This window comes from Trachemys scripta, chromosome 10 (genome assembly GCF_013100865.1).
Source record: "Trachemys scripta elegans isolate TJP31775 chromosome 10, CAS_Tse_1.0, whole genome shotgun sequence".
Lineage (NCBI taxonomy): Eukaryota > Metazoa > Chordata > Testudines > Emydidae > Trachemys > Trachemys scripta.
Window position 1 is genome coordinate 39830423 of NC_048307.1, and position 19975 is coordinate 39850397.

Below are 19975 nucleotides of genomic sequence, written 5' to 3' on the forward strand. Positions count from 1 at the left end.
CTGACCTGAAGGCCTGCCTGCTATCCCAGTCCTGGACTCCACCCTGCCCCCAGCTTGGCCAGTGCATCTAATTCTAGAGCTGGGTGGGAAATTGCTCTCTTTGAGATTTTAAAAAACAAATGTTCCCATCCCAAATTGGGATAAAAGCTGAAATCTCACATTTTTCCATGACCCGCTATTCTGACAACAGCTTCAGGGCAGGTCAATCAAAACATTTCATTTTAACCATTTTTTGAAATATTTTGGTTTGATTTCAATCTTTTACATTTTAGACCTTTTAAAAGAACATCAGAACAGCCATACTGGGTCAGACCAATGGTCCATCTAGCCCAATATCCTGTCTTCCAACCGTGGCCAATTGCCTGCGTGCCCCAGAGGGAATGAACAGAACAGGTAATGATCAAGTGAGCAATCCCCTGAAGCTATGCAGCTTCTGGCAAATAAGAGGCTAGGGACACCATCCCTGCCCATCCTGGCTAATAGCCATTGATGGACCTATCCTTTTAGTGTAAATCAATTAACATTTGGAAAAATCGTTTCAGACTGAAGCTACACTTTTTATTCTGAAACTTTTGTTGAAACCATCCCTTTTCCTGCCCACAATTTTGTCCCCGAAGTAGTGGCGGAGCCCCCCTGCAATTCCCACCCTACATTTTCCCACCCCCTGCTCTACCAATGCACCTCCAACCTAGCCTGCAGCCCCCCTGCTATTCCTGCCCTATATTGACTGGATGTGATCTCCTTACAGTGCAATATTCTCCCAGGGAGGGGATCCCTGACTGCAATCCTGCAGACCATCCTGCCTAGCTTCCTCTCCTTCTGTTAGAGAGCAGTATGACTTGCATTAAGGTGGTGCCTAGAGGCTCTAACTGAGATACTGGGCGCTGTACATACACACTGAGACAGTCTCTGCCCCAGAGAGTTTTAAATCTAAATAGCTATGACAGAGAGAGGATGGCTCATTATTTCCCCATTTCACAGCTGGGGATTTGAGAGATCAAATGACTTTACCAAGGTCATACAGACAGTCTGTGGCTGAATCAGGAATTGAAGCGCGGTCTCCTGAGTCCCCATGCAATGTCTGCACCACACACCATCTTTCCTCTCTAAGTAAGTGAGTGTGGCCCACATTCTGCTCTTGATTGTATCAGAGGAATTCAGTAACTGCATAGATCTTTAGTGGAATTGCTCAGGAATTATACCTCTGTAACTGAACAGAGTCTGATTGGGAAGCAGGATAGACACTAGAAAAAAACTAATATGGGATAGTAAATCTCTTATCAGATGCTTGTTAATTTCAGAGAGTCATGTTTAGGGCAAGAAGCAGGTTTTTAAATGAATCAGTGCAAATAAAAATAGAAAACAGAGGGCTGTCTGGGTTACATGGCCCTTTACCACCCGTACTGTCCACTGTGGATCTGGCCTGGGATTTCGTCTAGGAGCTACTGTGCTCTGTGCCTCACTAGGATATGGACCAAGACAGCTGGGCCCTAATCTGGGTCAGATCCTTGTTGGCTGGTGGATTGGCTCACTGTACTATGCAGTTCCTTCCACAGACTATCGCTTCTCCAGGAGATGGCCTGCCCTTTGCAAAGGCTCGGTGATGAGTGCCTCAGTAGTTTCACAACATCTAATATGACTCATCTAGGGTTGTCAACTTTCTACTCGCACAAAACCAAACACCCTTGCCCCGCCCCCTGCTCCGCCCCTTCTCTGAGGTCCCACCCTTCTCCGAGGCCCCATCCCCACTCACTCCATCCTCCCCTTCCTCTGTCTCTCGCTCTCCCCACGCTCACTCACTCGCTCATTTTCATCGGGCTGGGGAGTGGAGCTGAGGGGTTCAGAGTATGGGAGGGGGCTCCCGGCTAAGGCGGGGGTTGGGGTATGGGAGGAGGTACGGGCTCTGGGCTGGGGGGGTGGGTTCTGGGGTGGGGCCAGAAATGAGGGCTTCAGGGTGCAGGAGGAGGCTCTGGGCTGGGGCAGAAGGTTAAGTGTGTGTGTGGGGGGATGAGGGCTCCAGCTTGAGGTGCAGACTCTGGGGTGGGGCTGGGGGGTTTGGAGGGTGGGATGGGGATCAGGGCAGGGGATTGGGGTGCAGCAGGGAGTCAGGAGTGCAGGCTCTGGGCAGCGCTTACCTCAAGCAGCTCCTGGAAGCAGCAGCATATCCCCCCTCTGGCTCCCAAGCAGAGATGCAGCCAGGTGGCTCTGCACGCTGCCCCGTCCACAGGCACCACCCCCGCAGCTCCCATTGGCCGCATTTCCGGTGCTGACTGGAGCCACCAGGATCCCTTTTCAACTGGGTGTTCCCATCAAAAATTGGACACCTGGTCACCCTAGATTCATCCAGGCATCAGCAATAAATGAGTGAGCCTCTCTGCTCTTCCTTAGCTGAACAGGAGAAGAGAGGTGGTGATATCCCTGTGGGATGAAAGGAATAGGGCCATGGGGTGGCATCCACTTCCCCCAGGTTTGAATTTGAAGCAAGAGCAGATGTGATCAAATGTTCATCCTGAAGAAACCAGCTCAGTGCTGGTGCAATGCCATGGGAGAGACTCTGTGTAGAGATATGGCCAATGCCAGCTATGACCTACCCATGCCTGTGGCACTGACGATAGAATGCAGCAGGTTTAGCCCTCAGAGCATTTGACCGGGCCTGTTTGAGCTGGCAGAGGCATGTTTCAGCCAGTGCTTTGTGACACTCTCCTCCAGCTAGGTCATGCTCCTCCTCAATCGTCTGGAGTTCACATCCAGAGCTGGACATCAGTCTGCAGTGACTTCTTGACTCCAGACCTGGTGAAATGCACAGGGGGATTGTGGGCATAAAATCCCAGCTCTCTAGGGCTGCCACTGGAGCTCAAGGAGTGTCTCCATGTGTATGAAAGCTAGGAGTCTCCCACTACCAGAGGGCAATGTGATAGGCACCCAGACACCATGCTGATGGGCATTATAAGATGGATGGAGAAAAAGGTTTGAACCCATGTTCATTTACCATTCCATCCAACAGGGAGTCGCAGCGGCAAATGCTCACTAGCCAGGACATTGCAGGACCTACTGGAGGGTCCCCCTCAGAAGGCTGGTGACCACCGTGAGGCCTTTAGGCAGGGAAAGAGAGACTGAGGACCTACAAGGCCACATCACCCATGTGAAGTAAAGGTTCCCCAAGGTTCCCAGAAGAATTATCACATCCTGTGGCGGGTGAGGCAGGCTCTGCAGGCTCACATCTTTGCAATCAGCTGCTTCCTCATTCCAGGTGCAGCAGATGATGCAAAACACGGGTCCTGAGAATCCTATATGTAGGGAGGTAGGATAATGGCTGGGACTAATTGTACAAGAGAGACACCAATATGCACAAATTTGGGAACAGGCCTGAGAGCTTGATAAAGGTAATCACATCTCTCTCTAGCTCATACTGTCCTCCCCGGTAATGTCTCTTTGGATGACAAAGGGTACATCTACACTTCAGCGGGGAGTCGATTTAAGATACGCAAATTCAGCTACGTGAATAGCGTAGCTGAATTTGACGTATTGCAGCCGACTTACCCCGTTGTGAGGACGGCGGCAAAATCGACTTCTGCGGCTTTTTGTCGGCGGCGCTTACTACCACCTCCGCTGGTGGAGTTAGAGTGCCGATTCGGGGATCGATTGTCGCGTCCCGACGGGACGCGATAAATCGATCCCCGAGAGGTCGATTTCTACCCGCCGATTCAGGCGGGTAGTATAGACCAGACCAAAGGAAGATGCTATCACTCCCCTCATCTAACGAGAAGAAAGGGGGAGTGGGGTGACATGAATATTTCAGTTGAGGAGCAGTCTGTCTAGGGGGAAAATGGCTTTTGCTGATCCTGCCAGATTTCCAAAGGTGTGTGTAGCAAATAGGCCCCTCTACAGTTGTGACATGGGTTAGATTACAACCAGGAACATCTTAAAGACTCTTAGTTTTAAAAGTAGTTTAATCATACATGACAGATAGAGCACTAGGACAGTCTGGTGACTGACATGCAAAAAGCACCTAAGGATAGGTAGCTCAGTAATGGCCTCAAGCTGCAGCTTGTTGCACTCTTGCTAGGAAAAGGGAGAGCTGTTTTTAGCTGTTTAGCAGCTTCCTCCCAGGTGCCCATCGGGAATACAGAGTTCGATCCATAGCACAGATACACTGACAGTTGACGGCACCAGTAGAAGCAGGTCGATCGTCAGCACAGCACTGAATAATAATATAACTTTTCACTCAGAGCTTCAGGCTGATCATGGAGAGACCTGAAGTCACTGGCAGCCCTCTCTCCTGCTATGACTCCTGCAGTTCACAGAGGACCATACTGCGCATTGCCAGAATCTTTGCGGCAGACCTGGTGAGCAATTTCTCCTGCAGCAAAGGCTGGAGGGAAGTGTAAGATTCGAGGTTGCAATGAGACAGTACTGGCTTCGGATCTGGATCTGTGTGGATCTCCAGAAGTTTACACAGATCCCTTAGGGCCTTCGCCGATGCCAGAGCGCTGCTGTCGTTCAGTGGCTTCTGCAGGTACATTCTCATCAGGTTCTTCATTTTATAAAGACCAAATGTGGGAATCTTTTCCTTAATTAAGGGCAGGGTGTCCAGGTAACCACAGACAGTTGTGCAGAAGTCCCATTTCTTGGCAAAAGAATCCAAGGCTTTAAAGAGAACAGTGAGCTCCGATGTCCAGAAGTTATATACAACTAAGATGGGCTTGGGAACAGAGCGGAGGTAGCAGAGAAAGTGCTCTAGCCCTGTCTCAAGGGAGACGCCTTGTGAAATCAAACTGAGCACAGACTCTGGGGTTTGTATCACAGCCTTAAAGCTGTTTTCTCCATTTGCTGCAGCCAGCTGAGTGATCATCTGTGCTGGAGTAGGAAAATGGCAGAATCAGGAACTTTAGAGACATCATATAGCATCAGTAATGCAGAGAGACCTGGGATATGAGGAGCTGAGAGAAAGGGGTCAGAGGGCCCAGTGATCTCTTAGTTCTTGTCAAACTCTGGTATTGTAGGGACCCCCTGCCTACTGGCTGGAGATCTTTGCCTTCTGTAAGTGATGCCTGGGTGTAAAGGCAGCATTGGGGGAGGAGGTTCCCAGCTAGTCCATCCTGCTGTCTCCTTTCCAAGCAGATGAGAATGCTTGTTCATAGAGCTAAGCGAGGTGCTGATCAAAGAAGGCTTAGATTCCAATTATTTATTCACCTGATGTAACACACTAGCAAAGTGTGCTTCTTTGTTCCTCTAGTGGCAGGCAAATATAAGAGGATATCAGCCCTGCTGCTGCCTCCTGCTAATGGAGTTAGTCCTTTAGTGCAAGTGGCAGGGGCCTGTGCTTTGGAGCTAGACGGCTCAGGTTCAGTGAAGACTCAGCTATGGTCATTACAATAGTCACTGGGTTGCTCTGTAAAGCACTTTGTCCCCATAGTGATTGGCACTATAGAAATATCATAGGTAGAAGGATAAACAAGGGGGAGTGGACCTGGGCCTAGCCACAAAGTGAAAGGCTCAGGATTTTCTTGATGCTGGGGGCTGATTTGTTTGAAGCCCTGTATGACTGCACGTGTCTAACCTGAACTGGCCTTGGAGTTTGTAGGAACTCCAGAAGGAAGATCTGCTCTGGATTGGTTAACAGCAGAGCAGGAGCAGGAGCTGCTATAGAAGCTCCTATCCCCTGCCCATACCATGCAGGTTATCTGCTAATAGAGATTCTCAATGAGCAAAGCAGACTCACTGTCTTTGTTGACCTTCATGTCGAAGAACACCAGCGTGCTTCCCCCAAAGCCAGCGCTGGCCACGACCCCAGAGCCTGGCGCACTGCTTTCCCATTCGAATTGCAGGTATAAGGAGGAGTCCTTGCTGCCCTCTAGCATGCTGGAGAGCTACAACAGAAAACCAGAGAGAATGCACCATGCTCACAGTAGTGCCAAGAATCAGCTGGGTTCACCTGCACTAGGAGGAAGCCCTGTGCATGTGCTGAGAGGTGGAAAAGGAGGCTAGGCAAAGGTGGCCGAGCCGGTGGGTAGAGGAGTGGCCGAGTTTAAAATCTGTGCTCTAATGCCTGTCTAGGTAACCACCTTGACACTGGTATGAGCTTGGGACTGCCCCCCCTCCCCAAAGGGAAAGGAGGAGGAGGAGGCAGAAAAGTTTTGTTCCATGGTCTTGTATGATCTCTCGATACTCATCTCTAATGCTGTGGGAGCCAGATGAAAAACAAAAAAGTGGATGGGAATGGATGATGCTTCCTTTTCATATTTTTTTCCTCCAGGTTTTCACTGGCACCTCACAATTTTGAAATCTCACCTGACGTGAAATATGTTGACCTACTTTGCAGTTGGTTGAAAAATGGGGGCACATATTTTGAAATGAAAAAATTCTCCATGCTTTATTGTTTTTTCTTGGTTTTCAGCAAAATTTGAAATGTTTTGGGCAGAATTTTGAGACATTTCTGATAATTTCTCCTCTCTTTTTGTCTCTCTCACCCCCTTGGTATTTATGAAGCACTCAGACTAAGCACTGTAAGGCTCTGTACTCCTTGGACAAATGCAGGGTTGTTTCCTATGTGACATTCTCCAATCCTCTTTCCATTACAGATGTGCCTGCACTTCTGCCATTCTGCTTGGGAGACTAGTCTGGAGTTTAATAGATCTGCAGCTTAGGAAATTGTTGTGTCTTGTAAACACAATCTGCAAAAAACACCCTGTTGAGTCAGGTCCCAAATAATTGTGGTTACTAAATATATCTTAACAGGCAGGGATTGGTTGGTTGGGCTCTGGTGGCTTCTAGAACATGGTGAACGCCACTGGAGGGCTCACCAGTTATTTAAAGGGACACTACCCTTTTCCAATAGACTACAGAAATATTGCCTGCTGTCTAGCTTACCTAATCTTCTGCTCAGTTTCATTTAATTCATGCGAGTTTATACCCCTTGAAACAATTCTTTGCTCTCCTTTGCATACTAGGAACACATTGTATGTTGGGCTTGATTCTGCTCTCATTTACACTGGTATAAATCAGAAGGAAGTCCATAATCAATGGAGTTACCCAAGGTCAAAAGCACTGTGCTGACTTTTCCTTTCTATTCACAGCAGTTGAGAGACTAGGTCTTGCTGCCACTCCCCTGGAATGAGAAATCAGTTGTTCTGCTTCCACTTTTCCACAGAAGGTATCCTGCGTATGAAAGATCCTAGAGTTTGTGCCATCAACTGCCCACAGCAAACTAGCACTTACTGCATCATATCTAGACAGAGGTGTGGGCCAGAGGTCAGACCCAGAGCTCTCGAGTTCCTATCTAGGGTCTGACACTGGCACCTTGTGTGTGCTGGGATACAACTGCTGTCCCTTGCTGTGTCTCAGTTTTCCCACCTGCAAACGGAGAGCGATGGCTTTAAGCACTCTACTGGGCTGCAGGAAATGTGGGTTCAATTTCTGGTTCTGCCATGGGACTGCAAGGTGACATTGGGCAAGCCACTTCCCTCCCATCTGGACAATGGAGACACTGATACTGACCATTTAGATCTTCTGCTCTCTATATAGTCATTGGCACCACCCTTCTACAGAATGGGAACTGAGACAGAGAGAGATGTGATGTGCCCAAGGTCATGCAGCTGGCCAATGGCAGAGCCACAAACAGAACCCAGCTCTCACAAGAGGAGAAGGGCTAAATACCAGGGAAGGAAAGGCGTTATTTAAGTTTAGGGCCAATGTTGGCATAAAAACGAACGAATATGAAGTGGCCATTTAAGGCTCGAAATTAGATCAAGATTTCTAACAATCAGAGGAATGACATTCTGGAGCAGCCTCCCAAGGGGAGCAGTGCGGGCAAAAAGTCTAACTGGTTTCAAGACTGAGCTTGATAAGTTTATGGAGGGATGGAATAATGAGACTGCCTATAATGGCATGTGGCCCATCAGCGACTGCTAAGTAGTAAATATCCCCAATGGCTGCTGATGGGACAGTAGATGGGGAGAGCTCTGAGTTACTACAGCAAATTCGTTCCCAGGTGTCTGATTCTCCTCCCAGGTAGGATACATTAAGTGGCCAATGCAGAACATCGGTGCTGCCACTGCCATCACAATGCCGAATGGGAGCACTCCAAACTGTTATTGGTGTTGTCTCACCCGGAAACAGAAATTTTAAAGTGGATGGGTGACTGTCAATGTGGAAAGAGGCATCCTTCATGTCAAGAGCTGCAAACCAGGCCCTATGGGAAAGGGAGGAGATAATAGATGCCAGTGTCATCAGGAGCTAAAAATTAGGTATGGGGAGGTGCCCTCTGCCCTTCTATGAAAGGAGGAAGTACAGGGAGTAAAACCGCCTGCCTGAGAAGGGAGGTCTCATGGGCTCTACTGTGCCCTTTGAAAGAAAAGCATCTGCTTCTTGCTGTAGTAGACATTGCTGGGAAGGATCCCCGGGAAGTGGGGGCAGTGGGGAGGAAAAGAAAGAAATTCTATGGAGTATCCTTGGTGGATGATCTCCAATACCCAACGGTCCATCGTGATCTTGCCCCAATTGTGGGCGAACAGTGCAAGCTGGCCCCCAGAGATGACCTGGGGGGCCGCAGGTGGCAACGGGGACGGTTCGCAGTTATCAACCGTGATGTCAAAACTGTGTCTTGGTTTGTTGGTGGGCCAGGGTGGAGGAGGTGGCCATGACAGACACTGTGGGTGGCTGTCACTGGGGTCAGTGGTGCCTACAGGTATGTGTGTGTGTGTGTGTGTGTGTGCTGCTGATACTAGGCCAGGTAGGGGGCATATGGCTGGGGATGGAATGATTGGTGCTGCTGTTTGCGTTGGAGAGTTAGGATATAGATCCCCATGGAGCGCAAAATTGCTCTAGAGTCTTTAAGCGAGTGAAGGGACTAGTCTGTTTTGGCAGAGAACAACTTGTCCTTGTCAAAGGAGAGGTTTGGACCTCCCAAGGAAAACCAGAGGACTGCAGTCAGGAATCTTGTCACATGATGACACCCATGGCAAGGGAGCGCAAAGACCCGCTCGTAGCATCGACTGCCAGTTGGAGGCCCACTTTGGCCACCAGGCACCTCTCTTCCACCAGGGCATTAAACTGTTGGTTCTTTCTAGAGCAGCATTGTTGTTGAAATCATACTTATCCAGCAGAACCTGGTAATTTGCAATTTGGCATTGCAATGCTGCCAAGTAGCCCTTTTCCCCCAAAAGGTCTAGACACTTGGCCGCCCGGTCTGGTGGACTGGACTTGTATGTGCTGGCGTACCCGTTCCATCGCTGCATGCATAACCAGAGAGCTGGGGGATGAGTGGGAGAAGAGAAAGTATGTCTCCTTAGTACTGGCCTGTCACACATTTTGGTGTGGATGTAAAGGAAGCATGAGTGTGCCACACTGTCCGTGTGGGCTGAAGGATAGAATCATTAATGGGCAGTGCCAGCCATTACGGTCCCTGTGGTTGGAGGATGTCCTGCAGTTGATGGTGCTGGTCCTGGACCACCTCTAACGGTATGCCCAGATCCTCAGCTACCTGCTATAACTGGACCAGATACTGCCTTTGGTCATCAGGGGCCATAGAAAGGGAGGAATGAGGGTCTCGTCAGGCAGGCCGCAGTGAGTCAGTAGGACCCCGTTCATTCACTGGCATGGGTAGCTCACAGGCAAGCAATGGAGAAGGCAGGTAGGGCAGCTGCAGTTGCTCCATCAGGAGAAGAGGCTCCGAACGTCTAGGAGTCTGAGGGATGTTTCTGGAAAAATTGGAGAACCGAGGTGGTGTTCATGGGGATGTTTGGACCGGTAGGTGCGAAGGCAGTGGGTGGATGGGCGGTGCGCAAGCTGGAGACCGGTCAGGGCAGGCAGATGCTGGGACAATCGGCAATATCACCAGATCCTTTTTGTGCTTCAATTCATTCTCGGTATGGGGAAGCTTAGCACTGGTGCAGCAGTTCTGGCACATGACTCCTCACCTAACCTGGTCTGGCTCGGGAAGGGAACACTGCTTGGAGGTGGCCCTCAATGGGGACTTGCTCAGATGCCCAGGAGAATGCTTTGTACCCTCATGTCTCGGCTCGTCCTTGACCGTCGGTACTATCAGATGGGAGGCGTGGGAAGTGCTGGGAGGATCACTCACCACTGGTGATGGGTGCTGCAGTGACGGTTCCAAATCAGAGTGTGCCTGCGGTCTCATGGCATCCTCCATAAGCAACTTTCTGAGGCCAAGTTCCCACGCTTCCCAAGTCAGTGGCAGGAAGGACTTAGAGATCTTGCAATGAGTCGTGATATGAGCCTCCCCATGGCAGTAAAGGTAATGCTGGTTCTCGGTGAACGACGAGCACAAGTGAGGGCACAAAGCACAGTTTTTAAACCCTGGAATGTGGGACATAGTACCTGGGGAAGGGAAAACATACCGCGAATGGGGTAAACAATCTCTAATTAACTACACTATGTGTACTTACCATGCTATACAAGCAAACAACAAACAAGAACTCTATACAACAGTCCAAAGTGCTCTCTTAGTCAAAAACTGAGATCCCGGAGGAGCAGGGGTTTCGACTCCAGCCATGTGGCAGTAAAAGGGAACTGGCGCTGTGTTGACTCATGCAGCATAATATAGCCTCAGCTGGGAGCACAAGATGACATGTGGGTCAATGAACACTGCTAGGAAAACCTTCCAGCCCCGGTGCATGGCGTGCATGTACACCCACATTTGGAATACATATAGGGACCACCACTCGAAGAAGACTCTAAACTCGTAAGTACTTTGGCAATGGTCTCTTGACCTAAGTCTCTGCCCATCAGTTACTATTCATGGGAGGCAGAACTATTCCTAATCCTTAGGTTCAGAATGGATGGGGTTGGGGACAGGACTTTCCCTGTGGAGGGTCCTTGGTGGTAGAACTCACCTAGAGGGCATCTGTTGGAGTCCTTCACCAGCTGCTTACAGGGTGAGATGAGTGCCATTTATTTGAGCAGGCTTATCCTTACCCATGGCTTGGGTTGGCTCTGCTATTTTCTTATATTTGCTACCCCTTTCACTGCTGTTGATGGCATCAACTGACTCAGGGTAGTGGCCACCTGAGTCTTTGCCCATGTGCCTGGTCCTTTGGGCTGCTTGCTTCTTCCTTTCCATTGGCATCCCATGGAGATACCCACTGGGGGCCCCCCATCAATACAGCCAGACAGCAGCTCTTTACAAGGCAAAAGGGGCAGCTAGATTAATAATTGTCCCAATTCACTCTACACCTGGTAGATGGGATTTCCAAAGGAGTCTGAGGGAGTCAGGTGTCTGAATCCTTTGAAAAGCATAACGTGCTCCTGGATGTTCTTAGCCAGGAGTGCGGTGAGAGCGGGCTCTGAGCAACGGTGCTCAATGGCTTCCACGGCGAGTCAAAGCTCCCTACCTACTGAAGCTATGATGAAGGATAGATAAAAGGAGGCAGACACCAGCCTGGGAGGTGTGTGCAAAGCATTGAACAGACACTACCGTAATTAATCCTCACAGCACCCCTGTGAGGCAGGAAGGGTGAGTACTATCATCCTCATTTGACAGGTGGGGAAACATGAATGAAAGGTGAAGTGAGTCACTCAAGGCTCCACAGTGAATCAGTGGCAGAGCCAGGATTGGAAGCCAGTCCCCTGTGACTCCAAACTCCATGCTTGTTCCTCCAGACCATGCTGCATATGGGAGAAAATGCCAGAAGGCGTTAGGGTTTACCAAAGGGACAGGGGTGCAGCAGGCAGCATTGGAAGAAGGAATGGCATGAGCATAAGTCCCTTGGTTGGATTGGATCCAGTTCCCATTTAGGCTCAGTTCACCACTGGAAGAAGGAAAGAGAAATTGCGAAGAAAACAGGTAAGGAAGATGGCAGTGGGTTGCTTTTAATTTTGAATTCGTTTTATTGAGTGTAACAAGAGTGACTTACATTCCTGCATTCTTATCCCATACAAAAGCACTTCCATGTTACATTCCCCAAAACCATGGCACCCATCCCAATCATATATCTAACCCCTTCCACTGAAAACAGGTCCCTCCCCACCCCATCAATTCAACTGCTTCTTTATTTCTAAGGACATCGGCCACTGGGATTTGTCATGTGGTTAAATATATCATGAATCCTGTGGATTTTTAATATTGTTTTCAAAGCAGGGGGTGGGCGGTACCTTTTCAAAGTGTTACATGAAATTTTATCTACACAACTACTGTTAAAGTTTCTACATACTGAATAGCTTATCCCCTGTCCCATGCATCAAAGATGGTCCCCATTTTTGTAGCCCTAGATAATTGCTAATGCTGATCCAACAGTAACAAACAAACTACAGAAAACCTCATTCGCTAATGTTTCCATGTATCAAAGCTCCAAGGGCTGATCCAAAGCCCAAGGAAGGCAATGCAAAGACTCCCACTGATGTCAATTGCTTTGCAGCACACCCTAACTTTGCCCTTGATCTGGGCAAATTCAGTTTGGAACAGACAATCTCTGTCATATTGCTTTATCTTTGGCCTATGCTAAAAATTCTCTTCCCTGTGAGGTTTATAAATTCCACAAGCGTCAGCCCCTAGAGTCTTTAATTAAAATATCGTTAAATATAACTTCCTTAATTCAGTCACCCTTAACTGATCTTGTAAGTTTCTTTATATGAAGCTATTTTGTCTGAAGATCTTAAAAGCTCTGCCTATTTCTTGAGCAGAATGGGTAAGTTCCTTCGATCAGAGATACTCATCTTTTGACTCTGACAGTGCGGCGTGTCATGGACAATGGTGGCATCGTTGACAAAGTCATCCTTAAAATGAGTAAAAAACCAGGAAAGTTCTAATGGGCGATACACAAAACTGCTGACTTCCAACATTCCAAACTTCAAACCATCTGAACTGACAGCCTGCAAACATAGCCTGTGGTTTTAAATCTTAGTGAGATCTAAAAACAAGACAAGTTTGAAGTTCCTGGGCCCAATTCTCCTCTCACCTACTCTGGTGTAACTCAAGAGTGAGTGCACTGAAACCAATGTAAAAGTGACAGAAGTCAGAGAAGAATTAGACCCTCTACATTTTAGTCATATTGAGTCATCTGAGAGCACTTTCTGATGGAGACTAACAGGAATTATTGTTCGCCCACTCCCCCACTCTCCAATAACTCACAAACAGCTCAAATGAAGTGGCTCAAACAATTCCCCTTTGGGCTGAGACAAAAACATAAAATTGAAGCCTGCATTTGTCTGTGTAAATTATGAGCCTGTGAAAGAGCAAGCTGGAAATCAGTCTTAACTAGATCACGTGCTACCAGCACCAATTATAAAAAATGATTTTCATGCATTTCATTCTGTAGTGTACCATAGCGCCACTATCCAAGTTAAGCTTGAAGAAACTAGTTCGGGATCATACTGCCAAATTCTATAAAGGATACTTCCTCCTATTTAATTTTTATACTACTGTCATCAATCAATAAAGAATAATACCAGAACATCTCAATGAGAATGATGTAGGAAGGTGCTTGAGTTCCAGAAAAAATACCAATTGGGCAGAATTTGTGGGCTGGAGACGACTGGAAACATTAAGTATAGAAATGTGCAAAAGGATTTTTATTAGGAGATTTAGCAGTTCCCTTAGACTCCTTTGGAAATCCCAGGAAAGATGCAAAGTTTGGATCTGAATCCAGATCTTTACTTTTTTGGGGTCATCTCTAATTAAGCGCTGATCACTTATGTTTCTTACAAGCCAGGAAAAGAAAACACTCACAAAGGAGGAAATGAACTCCCTGAGGGGGACATTCACACAGATTGACTTGAGAGGGTCATTTCAGCAGCGCCATCTACAAAGCTGTATTTGCATGTGATGTGAGACCATTTCAATGTACTTGCTGGCACATCCCCTGCAAGAGAAAATGCCTGAGACAGTTACAGTGGCATTCATGAAACATGTGGGTCCAGGTTCCCCACTGCCCTGCACCCTGGATAGTCAATTACACCTAGGCAGTGTGAGCGGAGCAGATCCAAATGCTATTGGTTCACGCCCACTTTGCACAGGTGTGAGTGACATCACAAGACATAGTAGCAAATCCGGCCCCTGGTGGAGCCACTTAGCTCACCACGTTGGAGTTGCAGCAATTGGGCTAAGGGATATGAGTCCAGAGGGGATTTGCCAACAGCTGGAGATCACCAAAGCACGGGTGAGGGCTGCCTGTGCTGGTTGTACTGGGAAGGGAGAGGGGACTTGCATTGCTTGTTCCATGCTCAGAGCCGTAGTCAATGAACAGGGCATGTTTGAGATGGGACGACACCTTGAACCAAATATTACTTGTGTGGCTCTCTGGGCTTTAGGGGGGTTACAGCAGGGATGAATTTGTCTCCTTTTGTTTTCTTTCAGTAGCATTAAGCGATGCATTTCTCCCTCAGCCTACGGCATTGTGCTTGGGTAAGTTGCACCCGTGCTTGCCTGTGTCTTGATGTACAGTCAGCAGCCATCTACTTCTACTCAGAAACAACAAGGAGTCTGGTGGCACCTTAAAGACTAACAGATTTATTTGGGCATAAGCTTNCTTCTTTTTGCGGATACAGACTAACACGGCTGTTACTCTGAAACCTGAAGGAGAAGAGAGCGAGAGAGCAGATGATGAGAACTCTTGCTGAACAAACATCAGGGTGGTGGAAGAATGTTCTGAAACATCCCAGCAGATTCCTTCCGCTGGAATCTGACTGAGTTATGGGGAGAGGAGCCAACAGATAATGTGGTTACTCATTCAGAAAGAGTCCCGGAGGAGAAGGTTAAACTTATACCTGCCTGATGACTCTCATCCAACTAAGGAGAGGTTTTCTTGCCGACACCTAGGAATCTTGAAAGGTATGTGACTGGCAGATTAATGTGGATCCTTAGGACATGCCAAACCTTTAGTGCATGGTCTCAGAATCCTCACTGAACCAAGTGGGGAGAATTGTAATGCTAAGGCAGGTGGCTGAACGTCCCAACCATAGCGTGCTTGTGTTTCCATTCACTGCCGTTGATCTTACAAGAGGCAGCGTGAGTGGCAGCGACTCACAGCATTTTGGCACAATTGATATTGCATCCCAGTTACTGTGGATCCTGGGCTCTTATTGCACTCACCACCGTGTCTTCGTCGGTATCTTCAGAACTGCTTATCACGATGCTGGAGTCTTCTGCAAACAGAAGACAGGGAGTCAAGTGCCAGTTTGAACAGGTGCAGCGTGAAAGCCACCGATGGCTTGTGCAGAAAGGGGCACAGGACAAAGGAAAAACTGGCAAAGCACCGTGGGTCCCTCCCCAGCCACACAGTGCTTGCCAAAGCCATATAAGGGTCACATAGTGGGCTGGTTGATGAGTGTTGCATTAGAGTCCTCTCCACTGGCTGGGATGTAGCAGCAAGAGCTTTTCCAGAGAGGCAGTTTCCTCTGTTGCTGCATGTGCCGATTTTCCTTTTCACTCCAGCTGAGATACATTTCACCTCTGTGCTGCCCTCCTGCCCTGATCTGCTACAAGAAGTCCAGTGCTTCAGGGAATTATTTCCAGCATCATAGCCTGGCTTTTCTATTCCACGCTTTCTTATTTTCCTCCCTTCTGCTGCCGTTCCTTTCTTCCTTCCCTGGGTGTTGAGGCTGTGTAGTTGTGTCTCTCTGCATCACTGTCTAGCCACACTGAACTTAGCCTTTCCCATCTCCTCCTCGGTCAACCTTTTCAACTCCCTCATTATTTTCAGTCACTCATTTCAGAACAGTTCCCTGTTTGTCTGTATGTGGAACCAGGAAAGCCCAGATTACTAGATGTTGCTATAGATCATGGATTCTCTACCTGTGGTCCAGATCCCTAGCAAGGGATCTGGACCACAAATTAACAATTTGGGGATGTGGTGGGTGGGACTTCTCTTTATGGCTATACGGGAGAGGTCCCAAAATTATTGGAAGTGGGGGTGGTCTCTGAACTTTTGTGCTGTAACATGGGATCATGTCATGAAAGAGGTTGAGAAGCCAGCTGCTCCGCAATGACTGTAAAGGCTCCATCAATGGGCATTTGGTTTTACATGTTGAAGCTCCAACTCATTTGATTTTCATTGGGCTGCCGTGACAATTAGGGAACCCAACCCTTTACCCTGGGATAAGGAGTCTTGGCTAAGCACATGTCACTACAGCCCATTCAGACACCTGCAGGCCAGCCAGGTGATGTTACCTGATGGCTGGGTACATGTGGTGGTACTAAAGTGTGATGGGGTGTGCAAGTTTCAGCCAATGCCAACACTGAAACCTCCTCTTGCTGCTAGCCTGTGTTTCCCTATCTGGCTCCACGGATGCCACTCCTCTCCCAGAGCCTGTTACCTGCCTGCTCACCCCTACCCTGGAAATGTGGCCCCATCACTGCCTTCTCCAGCCCTTCGCCAGCTCCCCCACATTCCAGGATCCAGTGAGAAGTTGCCTCCCTCCATGGATATGGTCCATCCTCTCTGATGGACGTTGCGTTTTTTCTCCTCCCCTCACCATTCCCTCTGCTTGTGGGCCATTGATTGGCTCTCTGCCCATGGCTGGTGCAAGAGCATTCTCCTCCGCAGCTCCTTCTAGCTGGAAAAAGCCTTTTTGTATCTTTCTGCCTTGCCAGCCTGTTCACCCAGAGGGGGTTAGTTCACCTCTCAAAAGAGGTCTCTATGGCCTATGGCCCTGATCTAGCAAAGATCTTAAATTTAAAAACCAGGACTCAAATGAAGAGCTTTCCTGGATCAGGAGCTGTATCTCTCAGCTCTTCTTCTCAGGACTTCACTATGGAAAACAACATTGGGAGGCTGCATTTTTAAAAGTATCCACCAGAGGTCCCCCCTGCAGTCCCTCTCTGTCTGCCGGCTAGGACACAGATCTGGCTTGGAGGGCTGGGGAAGGACCCAGTACTATCTGAGCAAGGCTGTGGCTGCATTTTAGATTAGTAGAGCTTGATCCCTGGCTGGACTGTGCCTGCACCTGCCTTGCCGAGCACTGTGGCCTCACAAGTCTGCTAAGTGGCCCCGAGAAGGTTCCCCCCCCACCCCTGTGTGATACTTGCTGATATGGACCTCTCTCTCATACCCCCTCCATGCTGCCTGCCATAGTGGTGTGGGTAGAGAGGCAGGGGGACCCAAAGAAGTATGGTCAGAATACCCTGGCTTCACTGACCTAGCAGTTGAGGCCAAGATCTTCAGGGGGCCTAACTCCCATTGATTTCAATGGAAGTTAGGTGCCTAAGTCACTTTGGGGATCTGGGTCCTGGTGCCTTGTGGCTGTTACAGGCAGGTATAGCTCAGGCTGCTCTAACACACAGGGCTGGATGGGAGACATGGCTGCAGGAGCACCACGGGTAGGACATGGGAAGTGGGAGATGTATTTCAACTTTGCTCACCATCCTGATGTGAACTCTGGGCAACTGGGACTCGACCCTGCAAGATCCTGGAGGTGCTCAGTTACACAGCGCTTTTCCCTTTTCACTCTCAAAGTGCCTTACAAAGGAGGCCACTATCCATATCCCAATTTTACAGCTGGGGAAACCGAGGCACAGAGAGGGGTGACGATTTGGCCAAGGTCACCCAGAGCTCAGGGACAGAGCTGGAAACTGTTCCTAGATCTCCTGGGTTTAGGGTGACCAATAGTCCCTTATTATAAGGATCGTGTTTTTTCATCTCTGTACAAGGTCAGGAGTGGCTGAGTGCTGCAAAAAGCAGCAAGAAATACCACTGGAGAATGGAGGTGAGTGCTGCTTAGTATCAGAGATTCTAGTTTTCCATGATAAAAACCTCCCACAAAATTCTCTGATAAAAAACCATAAAAATCTGTGTTTTTCCGCAATTAAAAGGAAACGCTGAACTATAGTTTCCCTAGCCACAGTATAGACAGGTATCGATTGAATACAATGTTTGATTGATCTATTTACAATTTTTAAGCTAGCAGTCTGAGCCCTGCTGCCCATTCTCCTGATTATGCGAATTTTTGATTATCCAGTCTGTCCCTGGTCCCAATTAGATCAGAGAATCAGGATTCCACTGCACATGTTCTTATTTTTTCACAAAATGTAAAACTAGAGATTCTCTGTAAAAACACAAATTCCATGTTTTTCCCTGGCAAACAGATTTCTAGGATCCCTGCTTCTTCTTATTATTCTTAATTGATAATAATAAATAATAGCAGTAGGAGAGGTGAGATGGGAGTGCTAAGAAAACAGTTCCAAATATTTGTTTTGAACTACAATGTTGGCAACCCTAGCTGGGTCCCAGTCCTGTGCTCTATCCACTAGGCAGCACTGCCTTTGCCCTGCTCCTTACATGAGCACGGAAGGTGCAAATTACAAAGCCAGAAATCTCTGCTTCATAATCATTACGTTCCTTTCAGGACCCTTCTCGTGGCTACGTCTAGCTGCTTTGGCCCAAGCTCCCCTTTCCAGATGCCCCGTTGTGATCTCCCCACAAGGCTCCCACTTCGCCCTTCCTACCTTGATCTCCGGGCTCAGAGTAGGCGTTTCCCAGCTCCTGTGAGAGCACAGCGCCCCTCGCTGCAGGAGCCCCTCCGCAGTTTCTGCTGGGTGTTGAGGTGCTGGGCCCAGGCTGCAGGTCCCAGTCTAGCAAGCCCTGGTCGCACTTGCTGGGGGTTCTCTCCAGCACCTTGGGCTGAGATTCAAGCTTCAGCACCTTGGGAGGTGTCTGGATGGCCTTTTCAGCTTGGCCTGGTTTCCTCTTCCCCGGGGGAGCCTGGGGAGGGAGAAGAGCCCCTAAGCAGCGTGGGGATGGGTACCCGCTCAGGGAGCATTGTGGAGCAGGCTGACAGTGTGCTGGGCCAGAGGTTTGCTCGGTCTTCTGAACACCCAGCCCGGCTGTGGGGGACTCTTTAAAATCCAATTACTGCTCAAAAGTTCCAGAGTAAAATATAAAGGGCTGGACTGTTATTGGGAAGTGAGGTCTCTGCTCTGTCACCCGGCTCCCTGGGTTTGGGCTCCAGATGTCACATGCTGCCTGCAGGGGGTGGGCGGAGTGGGCAGGGAGTGGGCGGAGTTATGACCCTCCTTCCCCCCACTCCACATGCTCCAGTCGGCACTGGCTGCGTGCCCAGAGCAGTGGGGGAGGAAAACTGCACCTTTCTCAGGGCTGTGGTAAAAGAGAGGGGTCTATGGGAGGGACCGTAACGCCCCAGGGGTACTGCTCGGGCAGTAACCTGCACCCACGACCACTAGCTCAGGGTGAGTGCAAAGGGCAGTCTAGCCCTACATGGTCAGAGTACTGAGTGTGAGCTCTTTGGGGCAGTGGCTATGTCTCTGTGCTGCGTTTGTACAGTGCCTGTGTAGTACAGTGGGCTCCTGGGCTGTGCCTGGGACCTAGAAGCTGCCGCGCTACAACCAGTGACACTCCCTTCTCTTCCCTGTGCACTTTACGGAGCTCTGTAGTGAATCTGGGGCCCGAGTGCCAGCCTCGCTGAACCCACAGGACAGACTCTGAGCAGGAGGCAGTTGTGCGAGCTTCCTGCACCCCACTTGCACCCCACCCTACCCTGCAGAGACCACCAGAAGTGCTGGGTTTGTCTAATTTTTGGAGGGGCCCTGGGGGATGCCTCCAGCAGGTGGCGTAAGGGGCAGAGACCCCCGATACCCCCAGGGAGGAGAAAAATACCTCCATCATACCAGGGACAGGCTCCCTTATACTTGGCTCTGCACATAGACTTAGGGAGACACAATCCCTGCCCTGAAGAGATTACAGGCCAAGAAGGCAGAGACTTACAGGGAGGCAATCAAATAGATACAACGTGCTGGTGTGAATCAGCATAGCTCTGACAACTTCTCACTACAGCCCAACCATCTGCCGTACCTTTTGGTCCAATTGTTCTGCCGGCCGCTGGGCTCCTCCCCCCTGAGCTCAGGTCCCAATCGGAGAGGGAGGGTCATTAGCAAGCCAGAGCTCAATTTTCCATAATCAGCAGGAAACTTACTATGCCCAGGTGCGTCTCCCGGATGTTGCTGGTAAGCATGGGAACCGGGTGCTGCTCTCGGGTCCTGAGCTGAGTAAACTCCCCTGGCTGAAGA

At 49.1% G+C, this 19975-nt stretch overlaps 1 protein-coding gene across 2 annotated transcripts in view; it reads right to left on the reverse strand.

The window, feature by feature from the left end:
- Positions 1-3932: 3932 nt before the first annotated feature.
- The window catches only part of LOC117883765 (protein PML-like), a 31134-nt gene continuing 15091 nt past the window's right edge, over positions 3933-19975 (reverse strand). For both annotated transcript variants that reach the window (XM_034783490.1, XM_034783489.1), the window contains exons 5-9: positions 19882-19968; positions 18398-18653; positions 15047-15099; positions 5723-5870; positions 3933-4857 (exon numbers count right to left, since the gene is read on the reverse strand). In XM_034783490.1, coding sequence (XP_034639381.1) covers positions 4283-4857; positions 5723-5870; positions 15047-15099; positions 18398-18653; positions 19882-19968 — 1119 coding nt within the window. In that variant the 3' untranslated portion in view covers positions 3933-4282. The remainder of the gene's footprint in view (positions 4858-5722; positions 5871-15046; positions 15100-18397; positions 18654-19881; positions 19969-19975) is intronic.